This window comes from Halichoerus grypus, chromosome 5 (assembly GCF_964656455.1).
Source record: "Halichoerus grypus chromosome 5, mHalGry1.hap1.1, whole genome shotgun sequence".
NCBI lineage: Eukaryota > Metazoa > Chordata > Mammalia > Carnivora > Phocidae > Halichoerus > Halichoerus grypus.
Genome location: NC_135716.1, coordinates 67,491,509 through 67,507,833, shown reverse-complemented (window position 1 = coordinate 67,507,833; position 16,325 = coordinate 67,491,509). Strand labels below are relative to the sequence as shown.

Sequence of the window (16,325 nt, the reverse complement as noted above, 5' to 3'; positions counted from 1 at the left end):
CCATAGTTGTTCCTGCCCGCATCTGCAGCCCCCTCACCCCCAGCCTTAAGAAACCTGCACTGGGCTCCTCCAACCTCTCCAGGTTGGATTAATTTTATTCTGGCAGAATGATCTAAAGGAAACATAGCTCACAAGCTACACAAATCAGCACTGTGCCTGTCACATGACAGATGTTTAAATAAATGTTGGTTTCTTAAAGCAAATCCAATTTGGAAAATCATTCACCTTATATAACACTCTGGGACTAAGCAGTCACCACCTCATTACTCATGCTACTGAGTGCTCATAAATGATGTGCTCCAAAAGTTGATATTTGTGGATCTGAGGAACTTGGCAGAGATTGTGACAATAATAAAGATGATGAGTGCATTGGAAGTGAGAAAAGAATGGAAACAATGCCTAGTAGTGTCTAGGAGAGTCTAACATACATTCATTAGGTAATAAAGAAGGTGATGAATGATTTCTTTCATCTCCACTGTGAAAAAAATAACTCAGCAGAGGAAATTGCAATATGAAAAATGTTGATCAGATGTAAGAAAGATCTATTAAGGAAGGTTATTAAAATTGCAATTGATTAATGTTGATAATGGAATCTCCTTTTTTGAATGGCATGTGTCTCCATGTACCTCACAGTGTTCTCTGGCATGGCCCAGAGGCAAGTGACTGCCATCTGTGTTCCCTAATGTCTCTCCCATCCCTGTGAATCAAGAGTACATGAAACGTACCCGTGAGATTACCTGAAAGGCTTTGTTTGATCAACTCTACTGCTTCCTCAAAGGATTTTCTCAACTCCCCTGTTCACACCTTTGTAGCTGAATGTAGCATAACCTACAGGCCACAGAAAGTTCCTGCTTTGACAGATTATGCATATTACTGTCCAATGAATATGGAAAGCCTTTCAACCATGAAGGGAGCAGGAATCTGAAAGATCAAACTAAACCTGAATTAAAATCATTGTGCATGAAACAATTGAAGAGGTCAGTATGTGTGCTCCCCACTGGTATGCAAATATTACAGTTTATTCACTTGGCATAAGTCAGCTTGCTTGATTTCTTTTAATAAAGCCATTAGATTGGATTCTGTTGTGCCCAGCTCAGTGATGCCATATGACCACCCAGCAACAGATTGGCAAAAAAAACAATCTTCTGTATAACTTGTCAGACGAGGAAGGGAATGCTGGTTTTTTAACTTTCATTAAGTCCCTTTAGGCTCCATGGAGTACAGAACCAGGTTTTATGAGGAAGCCACTTTATTAAGGGAATCAGGAGAATCCTGATACACGTATGTGGAAGGGTGGCTTTCGACTCTCAAGGGGTAGTTACAAGCAGACATTCCATTGACAGGAAACACTGCCGATTTGTACAGGAAGCCCTCATTCTCATGTTTGATTGTGTCATTGCTCCTAATCATAAACCATACCTTTCATGTGCCCACAGTCAAGTTGTGTGTGAATGTGTGTGTTGAGGGTGACGTGATAGGAGAAGGCATTTTACATATGGAGTTGGTCTTCCATGTTCTGTCCCTTTTTAAATTAATGATACCAAGCTATCAAGAAGGCCTGATTAAGTAAATTAGTTTAGTTTTATTTACACCTGTTTCTGTTACTTATAATGTATGTCCTAGACCCTGTGCTGGGTGCCAGAGAGAGAAAGATGAGCAATACTTGAGCTTTGACCGCCAGCAGCCAATGATCTAGGAGAGGAGACCTACATAGAAATAAGTAGATGCAAAACAGTGTCCCCAAGGCAATTTTTTGCAGAAGGGAGAATGCTTACTTCTCACTTGTAGGGGCAGGAGATAGACTAAGGGATGATGCCTGAGCTGCCTTAGGAAAGATGATAAGGAGTTAATCGAGAGCAGAAGAGAATGGGTGTCCCCTGCATGGAGGCGAATTTGCTTGGCCATTCTACAGAGGGTGAAGTTGAAATTCATGACTATCCAATCTAGTGTTTGCCATAGTTGTCACATAACCTGAGCAAGCTTATGAGGAAACAGAGGTTTAAGTAGAGCAGGAATCTTGGTAGCTCTTGGTGGGGTTGCCCCCAGATCTTCAGCAGCCATGGTTCCGCCATCTAAACATGACTCTTCAGACCTAAAGCTGTGGAGATGCCGGCCATAAAAAAGAATGAGATCCTGCCATTTGCAACAACATGGATGGACCTATAGGGCATAATGCTAAGTGAAATAAGTCAGACAGAGAGAGACAAATACCATATGATCTCATTTGTATGTGGAATTTAAGGAACAAACAAATGAACAAAGAAAAGAGAGATTAAAAAAAGAGAGAGAGATACAAATGCAGAGAACAAACTGATGGTTACCAGCGGGGAGGTGGGTGGAAGGATGGGTGAAATAGATGAAGGGAGTACACTTATGATGAGCACTGAGAAATGTGTAGAATTGTTGAATCACTATATTGTACACCTGAAACTAATATAACACTGGATGTTAATTATACATGAATTAAAAAAAAAAAGCTATAGAGGTGAACAAGATTCCCACTATCCCTACCTACTATCCAGTGAAACCACAGCCAAGGGACCAGGTTTGGCAGAATCAGTGAGGAAAAAAGATCCTATTGAGTTTGACTCTAGCCTGGCATGGGGAAGAGACATGAGAGGTGTAGAATAAGTGGGAGGCCTTGGATATCCCCCACACCACCCCCACACACACTGTGAGGGTGCAGGGCAGAGTCTGTCAGCTTTGCACTGGTGAAATACCACTAAAAATAAATAAATAAAGGGGTGCCTAGGTGGTTCAGTTGGTTAAGTGTCTGCTTTCCACTCAGGTCATGATCCCGGGGTTCTGGGATCAAGCCCTGAGTCGGGTTCCCTGCTCAATGGGAAGTCTGCTTGTTCCTCTCCTTCTGCCTCTCCCCGCCACCACTCATGCTCTCTCACGCTCAAATAAATAAGTAAAATCTAAAAAAAATTAAAAATTTAAAGATGCTGTAGAGATGCTTTCAGTGGTTGTCGTCTGGGTCTGGCTTTGGGATATGTGACACAGGTCAGGGGTAGCCTGGGTTGGGGTCCATCATCTTGGTGCAGCCATCAGTGAGGGGGCTATAACTCTCAAATAAGTAGAGCCTGGGTCTCCCAGGACCTCTTCCATCACTGCCACCACACGCTGATACCACCTTTCATGAGGAGAAAGAGCATGGGTGGCTCTTGTCATTGGAGCAGAGAGCCACACGTGGTCAGTGGTGGCTTTCAACAGGACACCTACCAAGCGGCTGATCGTGGAGGCTGCAGTAACACCAAGGGGAGAGGGCTAATAAAAGCAGATTTGCTTCTCAGGAAGAAAAATCGCACGGCAAAAAAACCCATGCAGCTATGAAAGACACACGGAATTTCAGGGAACATCCTAGTGAGCAACTAAATTAAAGTTTGTCAAAATCAAAATGGTTAGCATCAGGGTAGTGAGAAAATTACGCTCTATGTGGCAGTAATTCTTCAGACAGAAATAATTAGACGAAGGTACTTTGTCAAAAAAAGACCGCAGTGGAATTTCAGAACTGTGTTCTACAATAGAGCTAGAGAGATTTGATGACGTTAGAAATTCCCGCGAGGAAGATGCCCCACGACTGCCGTTTAGAAAGACTTGATGAAAAAGCTTCATCCCCCACGTTCAGCCAATCTTTTTTCTAAGATTTCCAAATGAGAACTTGACTTTGCTCTGGTATCTTGACTTGTCTGATTGCCTTGGCTGGAGACTAATTTTTCTTCAGAAAAATTGTCACCTGCTAGGTGGCCGCTGCTGATTGAGTGTCGGCTCTTGCAACACAGTACTAGAAGACAGACGAGGCTAATTGCCATTTCAGGCGGGCTCTACAGTCAGCGCCCACCTGTACCTTCACTGCCTCTCATGTCCAAGCCCAGAGGAAATTGGCCTCTGATGACTGGCTGCTGGACAGAGCGGAGGTGGGCGCACCCACCTGCTCTTCCCTGAGAAAAGCTGCTTTGTATCTGTATCCCTGTAAGTCAGTGCCAGACCATTTTGCATTTACAGCACCTAGATTAAGAACCAGCTAGAACAAAACAGAGGTGTGTGTGTGGGTGGGTGTGTGGGAGGTGGGCAGGTCAGAATGATGTGCTTTCAATCCTTGATTTAAAAACCAGTAACCACCAAGGAAACGTGGGTGGCTCAGTTGGGATTAAGCCTCCAACTCTTGATTTCATCTGAGGTCATGATCTCAGGGTCCTGAGATCTAGCCCCAAGTGGAGCCCCATGGAGCCTTCTTAAGATTCTCTCTCTCTCCCTCTGCTCCTCCCCCACCGCCCAACCCCTCCCTGCGAGCGAGCAATCTCTCTCTTTCTAAAACAAACAAACAAACAAGCCAGTAACCATCAGCAATGTATTAGTAAACTTAAGCTGGAGGAACCTGGAGTCTACAACATGCATTTACTCCATCACTCCTCTCTTTCTCGACCAAGCACCTAAAGACTAATAAAATGATAACTCTCCGTCTTTCTCCTGTTTTCATTTGTCCTTGATTGTCTTTCACACTTTCATATTTCTCTATCTATGCTGTCTGTCCCCTGTGGCACACAGTGCAAGGTGTCCCTAATCTGCTCAAACTGAGGGCTGTTCACCCTTCCTATTACTAAGTGTGGAGTTCTTTTTTTTTTTTTTAGATTTTATTTATTTATTTGAGAGACAGAGAATGAGAGACAGAGAGCATGAGAGGGAGGAGGGTCAGAGGGAGAAGCAGACTTCCTGCTGAGCAGGGAGCCCGATGCGGGACTCGATCCCGGGACTCCAGGATCATGACCTGAGCCAAAGGCAGTCACTTAACCAACTGAGCCACCCAGGCGCCCTAAGTGTGGAGTTCTGTTGCCTAAGGGCTTCCATCAGTCCCTGGAAATGGTGGGCCCTTACAACAGGCATTAACTTTCCCAGGCAGCCTCAAGAATGCCGATTGCAACAACCTGTAATGCACTCAGCCCCTTCTTAATTGTCCCAGAGGAGAGCCGGGCTTCCCTGCGTGCCTGCCTTACTTAGCACAAGGGGGCAGTGCTTTGGGCTTCTTGCTCTTCCTCTCTTCTGAGCACTTATCCTCTGTCACTGATATTAATACCTTTGTAATCCATCATGGGAAATGACTAATTCCTTTTAGGAACTATGGAAAAACACACCCTACTGTGTGGCCATCTGACCATGGAGCAGTGAAATGGCTGTGTTTATATGGTTCATACCCGTCACTGGGCTAGTCAGTTCATGCACCACTATTCTTGCTGGGAAGGAATGATGCCACCAATAGTGTGGCCAGCAACACACAAAGAGGGTCTGCCATGACCATGACCGATGGTCAGTCATCTGCCCTGTGCTTCACTGGGATCACTGAGACCTTCTCATTTGACATGTGACCTCACTCACTGCCCCCAGAACCTTATGGAACCTGGTTCTCACACTGCCTTTTCCAAAAAGAGAAAACTCGCATCTGAATGGTACCTTCCAGGGAAACTGTCAATTCCTGTCTTTCTGAGAACTCTCAGGAATCTTCTTAGTACTAGTCATAGATATTAACAGCAAGAAAATAGATTTACCCAGTGATATGGAGACATGGAGCACCCTCCTCCCCCAAATTAATCAACATGAGAGAAATAACTTCATTTTCCTGTCTCCAAAAGAGAATATCCTCTGGACTTTAAAATTAAATGCAATGAACAGAAACCAAATTTTATGTTAAAAACATATTTTGTTTCTTTTATATCCACATCAAGAAATACTTATAATCCTACATTATGACAGGTTCTGGGAAGAAACAAGACATGGGAAAGAAAATAGAATACACAGATATCTTACACACACACACACACACACACACACACACCCAGAAATAATAACAGGGAGACTTAGAAAAGCAATAGAAAAAGATACAATGACAGGCCTTTCAGAAGACACACTTTGAAATAACATCACTATGCTATTACTTGATTTTATTCTGCCTTAGGAGTAGGTACCTTCAGGTAACTACTAACATACCTATGAACATCTGAAGAAACAAATAAAGATATGATCTTAAGTTTCCCAAAACTCAAACTGTTCTACCCAGACTCATTGGTCAATCATAGCACCATTAAAAGAGTGACAACTAGACATTATGTGTCTCCAGATGTGACACAAGGAGAAGCACAACACCATATATGAAGTATCTTGCCACAAGGTCAAGTTTGATCTTGGATTGAAAGTGTAAAAAATATAAGAATAACAGAATTAGTTCAATCTCACCACAGAAGATAAACGTGGTGGGTATACCTAGAAGTTCCCCCAAACTCCCATCAGTACTAGCACTAACAAACAAAAGTACCTTTCCCTACTGCCTTATCTTCATTCTAGCAGAGATTCACCTGTTGGATGGATGAATAAACTTTAGGACCTTGAATCTCCCTCCTAACTGAGACACTGTATAAAACTATAAAAATTCCACCATTAAAATCTCATCTCTTTATCTTTCAGTTTCAATCCCTGTTAAATTACAATGGGGTAGGAGTGCCTGGGTGGCTCAGTTGTTAAGCGTCTGCCTTCGGCTCAGGTCATGGTCTCAGGGTCCTGGGATCGAGCCCCGAATCGGGCTCCTTGCTCAGCAGGGAGTCTACTTCTCCCTCTCCATCTCCCTCTGCCATTCCCCTCCTTGTGCTCTCTGACTCTCTATCTCTCTGTCAAATAAATAAAATCTAAAAAAAAAAAAAATACAGTGGGGTAAAAGGGGTAGGCAGGTGGGCTATAAGTCTTTCAGAATGTAGGAAATAGAGAAGCAGAGAAAATGTGATAAGAAAACGGGGAGAGAACTAAAGGACTCCAACTCTTGAGGTGTATAGGAGGGAACAGAACTTACACGGAGGAGAGTGGCTACCAGAAAGTAAAACTGGAAAGTTGAGGTTTTTTTCAGCTATTTCAAATGATAACCCAAAAAGTCTATTCTGGGCCATAAAAAGAGTCATTGAACTGAGTTAATGGAAGAGAATTGCTAGATAGGGCTATAAAATAAATGGGAAACACAGCCTCTACTGGCAGGATCCTTATAATTTAGTTGTAGGGAGGAAACTTACACACCTGAGTGAAACAATCAGAACCAAATTAATTGTGAAGTTGAATGCCATTAGCTCCCCAGGGGGTATAGCAGACAGTGGAAGAGTTGCTATCAGTGGGGTGAGAAAGCAGTATGGCTGACATGGGAGTACAAGTCTTCACAGGGGAGAAGAAATGTCAACTGAACCCTGAGGATGAATGGGATTTGGATCAGCTAAGACTTTTTTCATGAGAGCAAAAGTATTCAACAAATATTTATTAAGTGCCAACTATGTGGCAGACAGTGTATTGGGGTTGATATTGTGGGAAGATGCATAAGCCTAAACTACCACTTTCCAAAGCCTTACTGCCTAGTATAGACTCAGAATCAGGAGACAGGAGTAACTAGAGATGGAAGTGTGTGTTCCAGAGAAACAGAACCAATAGGGTACGTGTGTGTACTCACGTGTGCGTGTGTGCAGAGAGAGAGAGATTTTAAGAAATTGGCTCATGGGGCCAGGCAAATCCAACAAGGGCAGGCAGAGTTTGCAGACCAGACAGCCAGGGAACAGTTGATGTTATAGTCTTGAGTCCAAAGGCAGTCCAGAGGCAGAATTCCTTCTTCTTAAAGGCCTTTTAAGGGACTGAATAAGACCTCCCCACAACAGGGAGGATAATCTGCTTTACTTAAAGTCTATTGATTTAATTGTGAATCTCATCTAAAAAAATACCTTCACAGCCACACTTAGGTTGGTGTTTGACCAAATATCTGGGTGCCATGGCCTACCCAAGTTGACACATAAAATTAGCCATCACAGGATGTGATGTATGTAGGGATGTAGACCAGCGGTATGAAAGCCAGATAGGATAATTCTTGAGCTGTCAACCAACAGGATGCTGTAGGCTAGGGATGTACCTAGCAGTTTGGAGACATACTACTACCCTGTCATCTTTACCCCAAGACAACCAAAGACCAGACCTTAACATCAGTCCTCCATTGCAATGGGGTTGGCACTTCTCTCCCAGGAAGGCAATACTATATTACAATTTTTATACCTGATTGCACACCCTAATCTGAAGAGCGGGGTTTTCGGCTTTCTTATTGCTTTGGTCATATACACAGACCGCATGAGGGACACCCAGAAACTATTTTGCATTTTGAAAAGCCTGATTGAATAGAAAGGAAATTCAGTTTTCAGTTTTGAAGTTCTTTAAAGCAATTCATATTTTCTGTTTTAGGTCGAAATAAGTAATGACGCTGACTCTGAAACACGGCTGCTGAACTTGACTTAGGAAGCCAAGCACCACTGAGAGCACCTCTTCGCATTGACACGTCTCACCTCCTCCCAGAGGTCGGACTACGCCTCCCTACTTCCCCACGAATCACTGAGTTCTTTTGTCACAGCCTATGTATTATTAGCATTGTGTGCTAGATGAGTTGTAGGTGAACGGGTGGGTATTTTTTAAGTCATTTTCTTCTTATATGAATACTTGTAAGTTATTTAAAAAACTGGTTTTTCATCTTTTTAACAATATTGTGGGGCATGCAAAAAGAAAAAATTTAATGAAAACCTTCTACAGTCTATTCTAAAAGAAATACTGGTTTTTGTATCGAGGTGTTCAGTCAATGTTGCTGATGACTGCAGTTATCCTATGCCCAATGGAGTTTGCATTAACGGACATTACAGGGGGCTACTCAACATGAAGTTAGATGCTGTGACAGCTGATAAATGGGTACGAACAGTGGATCTGGCTTTCAGACTGACCATGGGTCATTTTTTCAATATCACAAGACAAAACATGATGTCCTCCTTTGTTCTCAACGTTCCAGAATGCAGAATAACATTATGTCAGTCTAAAATTTTCAGATTCATGCATGTTATCTTGTTCTTCCTGTGTTCTGGAAATTACATGGTATGGAAGGGTAACATGATTAGTAGAACACCTTTCCTCCTTTGGAGGGATATGGGTATCTCTGATGTTCATATTTTCTATTCTTTATCCCAGTTCTGACATTGGTGTCAGACCAAAACATAGAGCGTGTGGGCTTGGGAGACAGAAATCACAACCATAAATCTGCAATCAGGAATGTTGCTCTCAAGATAGTCAAAAGGAGCTTTAAAAATGGTATGGAATTCTCTATAAAGGCTTCTTCAAAAGATATTTATATTTGTTCTACATCAATTTTTCTTTCTCCTACCCCATCCCAATAACCAAGAAAGTAATATGGGAAACATAATTTTCTATAGAAAAAAGGACTGTTTTGAAGGCACATCACAGTTTTTTTCCTTTTGTATCTTTCAATTACTATCTCCCATATCAAAGTAAGTTTTGCTCACTTTGTATAACAACCAACATGAGGCCACCCATAAGCCACAAAATTGTGTACATGTGTACTATTCAATCCAAAAGTTGTTAACTTAGACCATACATCTCTAAGAAGTCAATCTATAAACCATCTAAAATCACATGCAAATTTTTGTATGTGTAGAGAAGTTCTTTTTTTCTTGTCTTGTTGGAGTCCATATATTTTATGAGACTCTGTTAAGAATCAGAACTAATACAACAAAGTCTACCCTGGTTCCTCCCAGTTCATGACAACCACTGTGGCATTCTAGAGGCCCATTTTAGTCACTAGCCTTTGGATTGTGCCCCTTCAGTCAGGCAAGGCACACTGAATCCCATCATTTTTCATTCTACTGAATAAACCCAAATTCAAAATGAAGAGGAGTTCACAGGGACCTCGGAGATGATCAAATCCAAGCGGCCATTGCACAGTGGAGGGATCTGAAGTCTAAGGGATTTGGTGGCCTTGTCCAGAGTCCTGCGTGTATATAGAAGGGCAAGAGCTATGGCCAAAGGAAGGGGAATTGGAGGGCAAAAGGTAGGGTTTGGGTCCCAGGCCCACCACTGTGGCCTTGGACAGTGCTGGACGTCTTGGCCTTGGAATTTTCCTCATCTGCAAGGTAGAACTATAATCCCTACCTCTTAAGGGTGAGGTGAGAATTGGCTGAAATGTAAAAAGTATCCTGTAAACTGTGAAGCACTCCACATTTGAAAGAGGCAGTTATTATTGTAATAGTAGAACAAGTTGGACTCCGTCTGGAGCTCTTGCTATACAGCCACGTGCTATGAAAAGCCCATGAAAACACCGAACTCTTCGAAGTTTTCTAAAAAGCAGCTTGAAAATATTGCCATGTTTAAACAATTAGAAATCCTGAAGACGAAAAATTGCATTTCCTAATTAAAAAATAACTTTTGTATTTCAAGATTAATACATATGATTATTATGGATAAAGCTACTAGAATATCAGAAACGCAGAAAGTCAGTAAGACAGGAGAATAAAATTAACACATGAGTATTTTAAACTGTCCTTTCATTGCCCCCCCACACACACACAAACAAAACACAGTTAACATTTCACAAAAAAGCACCATACTTTTATTGCTGTTCTAGCTTCATGTGTGTACATACTGGTAAGATGCCCTGGAGAGTCCTACACCTTGTGTCACTGCAGGTGACAGATTTGAGGAGGAAATCCTTACACTAGTGATTTTTCTATGGATTTTCAATATAGGTAACTACTTAATATGGTATCCCAGCAATCTGTAATGACAATGCTAAAGTTCCAGAGAATTTACCTCTCATCAGAGACAAGTTAGATCGATCTCCTCTCCTCCCCACTTTGCTTCTTCCTACCTCTCTTCTCCTGGCTGCTCCTTAGAGGTTCTGCTTCCCTACAACAAAGGGATGAAAAGAAGTGCCGAGCTTTGCAGTAACACTCAGCAGTCGTCCTTGATCTGGGTCTTTCCATGCAGGTCTGTCACGGTCGCTGCTCCTTGGGAGTGACTGCCTCCAGTTCTTAACAATTCTTGCCTCCTGTTTTAGGAAATCTATCCAGCACTGCACATTATGCAGTGGGGCTTTCAACAAACGTGTTCGCTATGTCTCCATTTGGGCCAAATCTTGGCTTCTCCGTATGCAATGTGTGTCTGAGCAGAGTAAGGGAAAATGAATGTTCTCTGAGCCTGCACTCATTTGCCAGAATCTCGGCGTCCTGAGAGAGGGTGCAGCCCCAGGTTCAAGAGTCCTCCTCAGAAGTGGTCCTGGTAAAACTGAAGATAGGACGTCCACTGCCCAAGAGCCCCTGGTGCTGACTGGAATGCAGAAGGGGAAAGTTAAAACCAATGTTTTTTTTCTCTTTGAACCACTTTGGCATTGTGTCTTATAAAACCTTGGTGAACCCTTCCTCATCTTCTATCTTGTGTGGACAACAACTTATCCTCTCTTAAGTGTCTTCTGCTGGCTTTGTGTGGAGTCACAGACAGCTGGGATGCTTTCCAGTGTACCTTCTTTCTGTCTTTCCTCTTCCAGTCATATTTCATGACTGCAGAGGTTGAGCAAGGGAGTTACAGGGCATGGGAGGCTGTTCCAGAATTCCCAGGAGACAGAATATATCTTTGGGTATAGAACAGTCTACATCAGAGAAATCTCAAACATCTCTTAGGAAGAGCTCTAAACTAATACATCCCCAGGTATCTTAAGACTTTCACCTGCCATATAACATGAGGGTATGTATCCCTGAAGCAAAAACATGTTCATACCACTCAAAAACTGAGAGGTTTTTGACTTACTTGTTTTGAAGATAACTTGACATCTTGCCCTAGAAAAATATTGACTTCTTTCTTTTTTTCCTTCAGAAAAATAAGCCCTGCTATTTCCTATAGACCTAACTAAGGAAGGTAGCCAGCTTCAAGAGGCTGGGATCTAACAAAATATAACAAGGCTGCCATTTGTCTCGCTTAATGAATGGGACACTCATGATTGAGAGAAATTTGTGTTCTCTAGAACCAACGAAAATGTGTGTTGCAAAGCTGAGGAAAACCATCATGACGCTGCTAAATTGAGAAGCAAATAAAAACCAAAATTGCTTTTTTCAATCCTTGCAAATTAGAAAGGAATCTTGCCAAAAATAAGCATCTTCATTTTAGACCTAATTGAAAAATTTATACTATCTCAAAAATACTATCCCCAAAAACAAACATCTTCATTTTAGACCTAATTTAAAAATTTATACTATCCCAAAATTTATACTATCCCATAGTGGACTCACTATGGAGTGAATATTCTGGCTTATTATTTCCGAGTTACTTGAATATGTAACTAGGAGAATTTCTGCAGTTGATTAGAATTCAAATGTTCTAACTTGACATTTTAGCTCAAGGTAATAGCTGCTTTCAGGGAATAACTGAATTAAGGAGGAAAAAATAAAAATAATTGATCTTTTTAAACTTAGAAACCTTGAATGTCCGTTTTTCTTGTTTCCTTCCCATTTAAGAGTCATCTGTAACCTTTGCCGGATAGGTTTGTGAAAGTGTCTGTGAACCCTGTTCAAATATTCATGATAAACAGGCCCACAACCTAAGGACGTTATGTCCAAAAGTAGAACTGAAAAAAGAAATCATTGCTCATATAACTGCATAGTGTGCAATGCAGAAAGGGAGCAGGTATATTTTAATTATTAGAAGATGTATTTATTAATAAAGAATTCTCCAAAAAACAAAATTCTCAAGAATTTCAAAATTTGTGGGTAGCTTCTCTCTTTTCATCCTAAAGAAGCTTAATTTCTTTACTGAGGGAAAAGGGGGAAAAAGCCATTTCTAGAAGGTGGATAAACTTTCTTAAATATAATATTTCTAGAAAAATTTGCTGTCAGATGAAAAAAATGAATCATCTTCCTCAGACCTGCAAGCATATTAAAAGGCAAGAATCATGTTAAATGCTAAACATTTCAAAAATATGAAATATTCAAAGAATCTAAAATAGGCTTTGGTTTAAACTTGAGAGCTAAATTAAGAAGAAAAAGAAATGAGGTAGGAAAGAGAAAAGGGAAGGAGTAAAGGGGAAAAGAAAGAGAAAGAAAAGGGAGGGAGAAAGGAAAAAAGGAAGAATCCAAAATTGAAAGTCTACCTAATGTGGATTGGGACATGTCAGTCTTTCACTCAGAGTTGTGTTTGTTTCTTTGAGTGATTAAAAACATTGAACTATTTTCCATTGAGGGCATGCTTTTCCTTTCCTCTCCAGAGTTAGGTTTAAAAAAAAAAAAAAAAAACAGTTTGAAGAAACTAATGATCTATCTAGTTACTCTCATAGAACTTGCTTTGGCAGAAGACCTTGTCAGTCTATAATAGTTAAGATTATATTTACCTATATGTGAGAAAGAGGGAAAGAAAGAAAGAACGAACGAAAGAAAGAAGAAGAAGAAGAAGAAGAAAAAGAAGAAAGAAAGAAAGAAAGAAAGAGAAAGAGAGAGAGGAGGGATGGAGGGAGGGAGAGAGGAAGGAAGGAAGGGAGAAAAAAGACAGTGGCTTAAACAAGGTAGAGGTCTATACCTTTTCATATTTCAAAATCCTGGAAATAGTCAACAAAGAGCTGGACTTGGATTCCCTAGAGACAAGGACCCAGGTTCATTCTCATTGGTTCTTTTTGTGTCCTGCCATTCTCAAGTTCTAACATGACTCAAAATGGCTGCTAAAGTGCCAGCCATTGCATTTGTATCCCAGCCAAAAAGGAGGAAAAAGGGACAGAGAAAGGTGCTTCTTTCATTTAAGGGCATGCCTCAGAAGTTGCATATACTACTTCTGCTTACATCCCATTAACCAAAATTTAGTCCCCCCTAAATTTAGCTGCAAGGAAAGCTAGGAATTGTACTCTTTATTCTTGGTAGCCTTGTGCCCATCTGAAAATTAAGGGCTTCTTTCTTAGTAAGGAAGGGAAATATATATTGAAGAATGCTTAGCAGTCTCTGCCACACAATTCAAGCTAGCTCTCATGATTTTTTGTAATAATGTTTTCATTTACTTTAATAACTGAAAAAAAATACATGCATACTTCAATACTGTGAGAAAGTAATCACTGACTCTGTGAAATGAGAATTTCTATCTCATCTTTCTGACTTTCTTCCTAGAAAGAAAAAAATAAATCTATGACTCAAGATCCTTCTATGCTTTCCATAATTCTGCAGAGTGTATTTTAGCTTTCCTTTTCTGGAAATTAAATTTAAAATTCAAGAGCCAATCCAATGTTTTGCTTGGTCCTCACTATTGTGCTGTGAAAATAATTTTTTTCTTCTATGGTCATAACTCTTCAACTATTTTATTTTAGCAACATCTTTTCTTCTGAATTGATTAGTAGTGTCATTATTTTCTTTTTATTCAATTCAACAACTATGTATGGACATTGATGCTTAGGAAGGTGGGGCAGGATATATAGGTGAAAAATATATAATCCTTCCTTTTTTGTTATTTTCTCTCTGTAAAAGTTGGACCTGTGTTTCCCTTCACCCGTTTTTCAAGAACATATTGGCTAGAGTGGAATGAGTATTTGAAACTACTTGATAGTCTTTTTCTCTAAGAAAAAATACAATTGAGGGAAATTATAAAAACTATGTAATTACATTTTATCATACATCCGTCCTAAGCTGGGGTGGGGGTGGAGGCAGAAAGAGACAGAGAGAAAAACAGAGACAGAGAAATCTTGCAGATACTACTTATTCAACGATGTCCTATGAAGTGATTTCAATCACTGAAAAGTGTTATAGTCTCCTAATACCCAGTGCCTGCAAGTTTGGCAGCCGTCACTAACGACTGAGAGATTAGTTGACTTACTTGTGTTATACACACGCACCTACACACAAATTTCAACACTTGAGTATATCCTTTTCTAAATAATCACTTTGCTAAAGTGTGTCATATGACCCGATTCCCTTAACAATGAACAGCATAAGATTATTTTAAGGAATGCAAGTTAAAAGAAATAAGATGCCTAGAGCAAGAAACAAGATGCCTGGTACAGGATCAAGTTGTAGAGTAGAAAGGACCTCAGTGGTTCAGTTTACGGACGAGGAGACAGGCTGATAGCTGCAGTAACTTGCCCCATGTCCCATTGGGTCTGCTCCGCAAGCTCTCAGTCCAACCTTCTTTACTCTGTCATTGGTGGCCACCCGCTGTCACCTGACGAACTAGGCTGATTTTTTTCACCCTGTCTTCAAGGCTTGGGACAGCTGAGGAAGACACCTGCTGTTGGCTCCTCCCACATCACCTTCCCTCTGCTTGGACCTGAGCGTCAGAAAGTCCCCTGCCCATGGGCTTTCATCTTGCCATTTTGTCTTCTCAGGACAAACAAAAAAATTCCAGACCTCAGGTCCCTGCTCATTGCTTCCCAAAAGACAGAATAGCTCAGTCCTGCCTGCCTTCTTCTTTCTTTACTTATGGTTTAAACATAATTCCATCTGATCTTATCAAGGCTTCTCATGATTTTTTGTCAACCAGCAAAACTACCGGCATCAGTGTCTTCCAAAGACTTTTGTTCATGAGGAAGTGATTTTGCAAATAATTGGTTGATGTTGCTTTTTAACTGCTTTGCATAGTTTCACTTCTGTTAAGCTTCTTTCTTAAAAGGGAATTGCTCTCTTCCCCTTCTGGCTTCTTAAATCTATTACTGTATTTGTCACTGAATGCAGTATTACAAAATAGTTGACTTGGGTCACTTACGTAATATGAAACCAACAACCTAATCATTGTGTTGATTTCTATTGCATTCCAATAATAATAATACAAACAGAGTATTATACGTGTGAATGTTAGTCAGCTTTCCTATTTCTTCATCAGAACTTGCCTCGTGCTGTGCAGCCCTCTCTTTGAGCTGTCTGTGTTTTTATTATTATAAACTGTCACATTTAACCCATTTATGCAACCAAAACCTATACATATTTATTTAGGTTCTTCTATGGCTCTTCACTTTTGCCATCACTCTAAGTAAGAAAAAAGAGTTTTCTCTGCAGACATTTTTGGGCAAAATATAATGTATGGAGCACCAAGTTCAATAACTTTAGAGAATGACGTTTGGGACAATTCATGCAGCATACTTTGTTTTTACAGGCCAGGCAAAGCTCATTAATTCCATTCTATTTATTATTTTTAAACCACTTGTTTAGTGCGGTGAATTTTTTAAAAAATCAATTGATCGATCTTTGGATTTTTTTAAGATCACAGAGGAAGGCTATTGATTATAGAACTCACATATCTAAAGTTCACCCAGAAATCGAACTCTCTTGGCCCTTTGTGAAGTTTTTTTGTGCTCCTAGGCTTGCAAAGGCTTTGCTCTAAAGTCTGAGCTTGAGTCACATTGATCCCATTAATCTTTGTCAAGAAGGAAGTTTGGGGGGGGGAGGGTCTGGTCGAAAAGGCCAAGTCCAGATCCCATTTTATTCTTTCCTCATTTGTTTCAGGGCCCATGGCCATCAACCTTCCTT

At 40.7% G+C, this 16,325-nt stretch overlaps 1 protein-coding gene across 2 annotated transcripts in view; it reads left to right on the top strand.

Annotated features, from left to right (window-relative positions):
• The window catches only part of LOC118533583 (sodium/potassium-transporting ATPase subunit beta-1-interacting protein 3), a 617,142-nt gene extending 603,828 nt beyond the window's left edge, over positions 1-13,314 (top strand). For both annotated transcript variants that reach the window (XM_078072341.1, XM_078072340.1), the window contains one exon: positions 8,251-13,314. In XM_078072341.1, the coding sequence (XP_077928467.1) occupies positions 8,251-8,264 (14 nt within the window). In that variant the 3' untranslated portion in view covers positions 8,265-13,314. The remainder of the gene's footprint in view (positions 1-8,250) is intronic.
• The last annotated feature ends 3,011 nt before the right edge of the window (positions 13,315-16,325 follow it).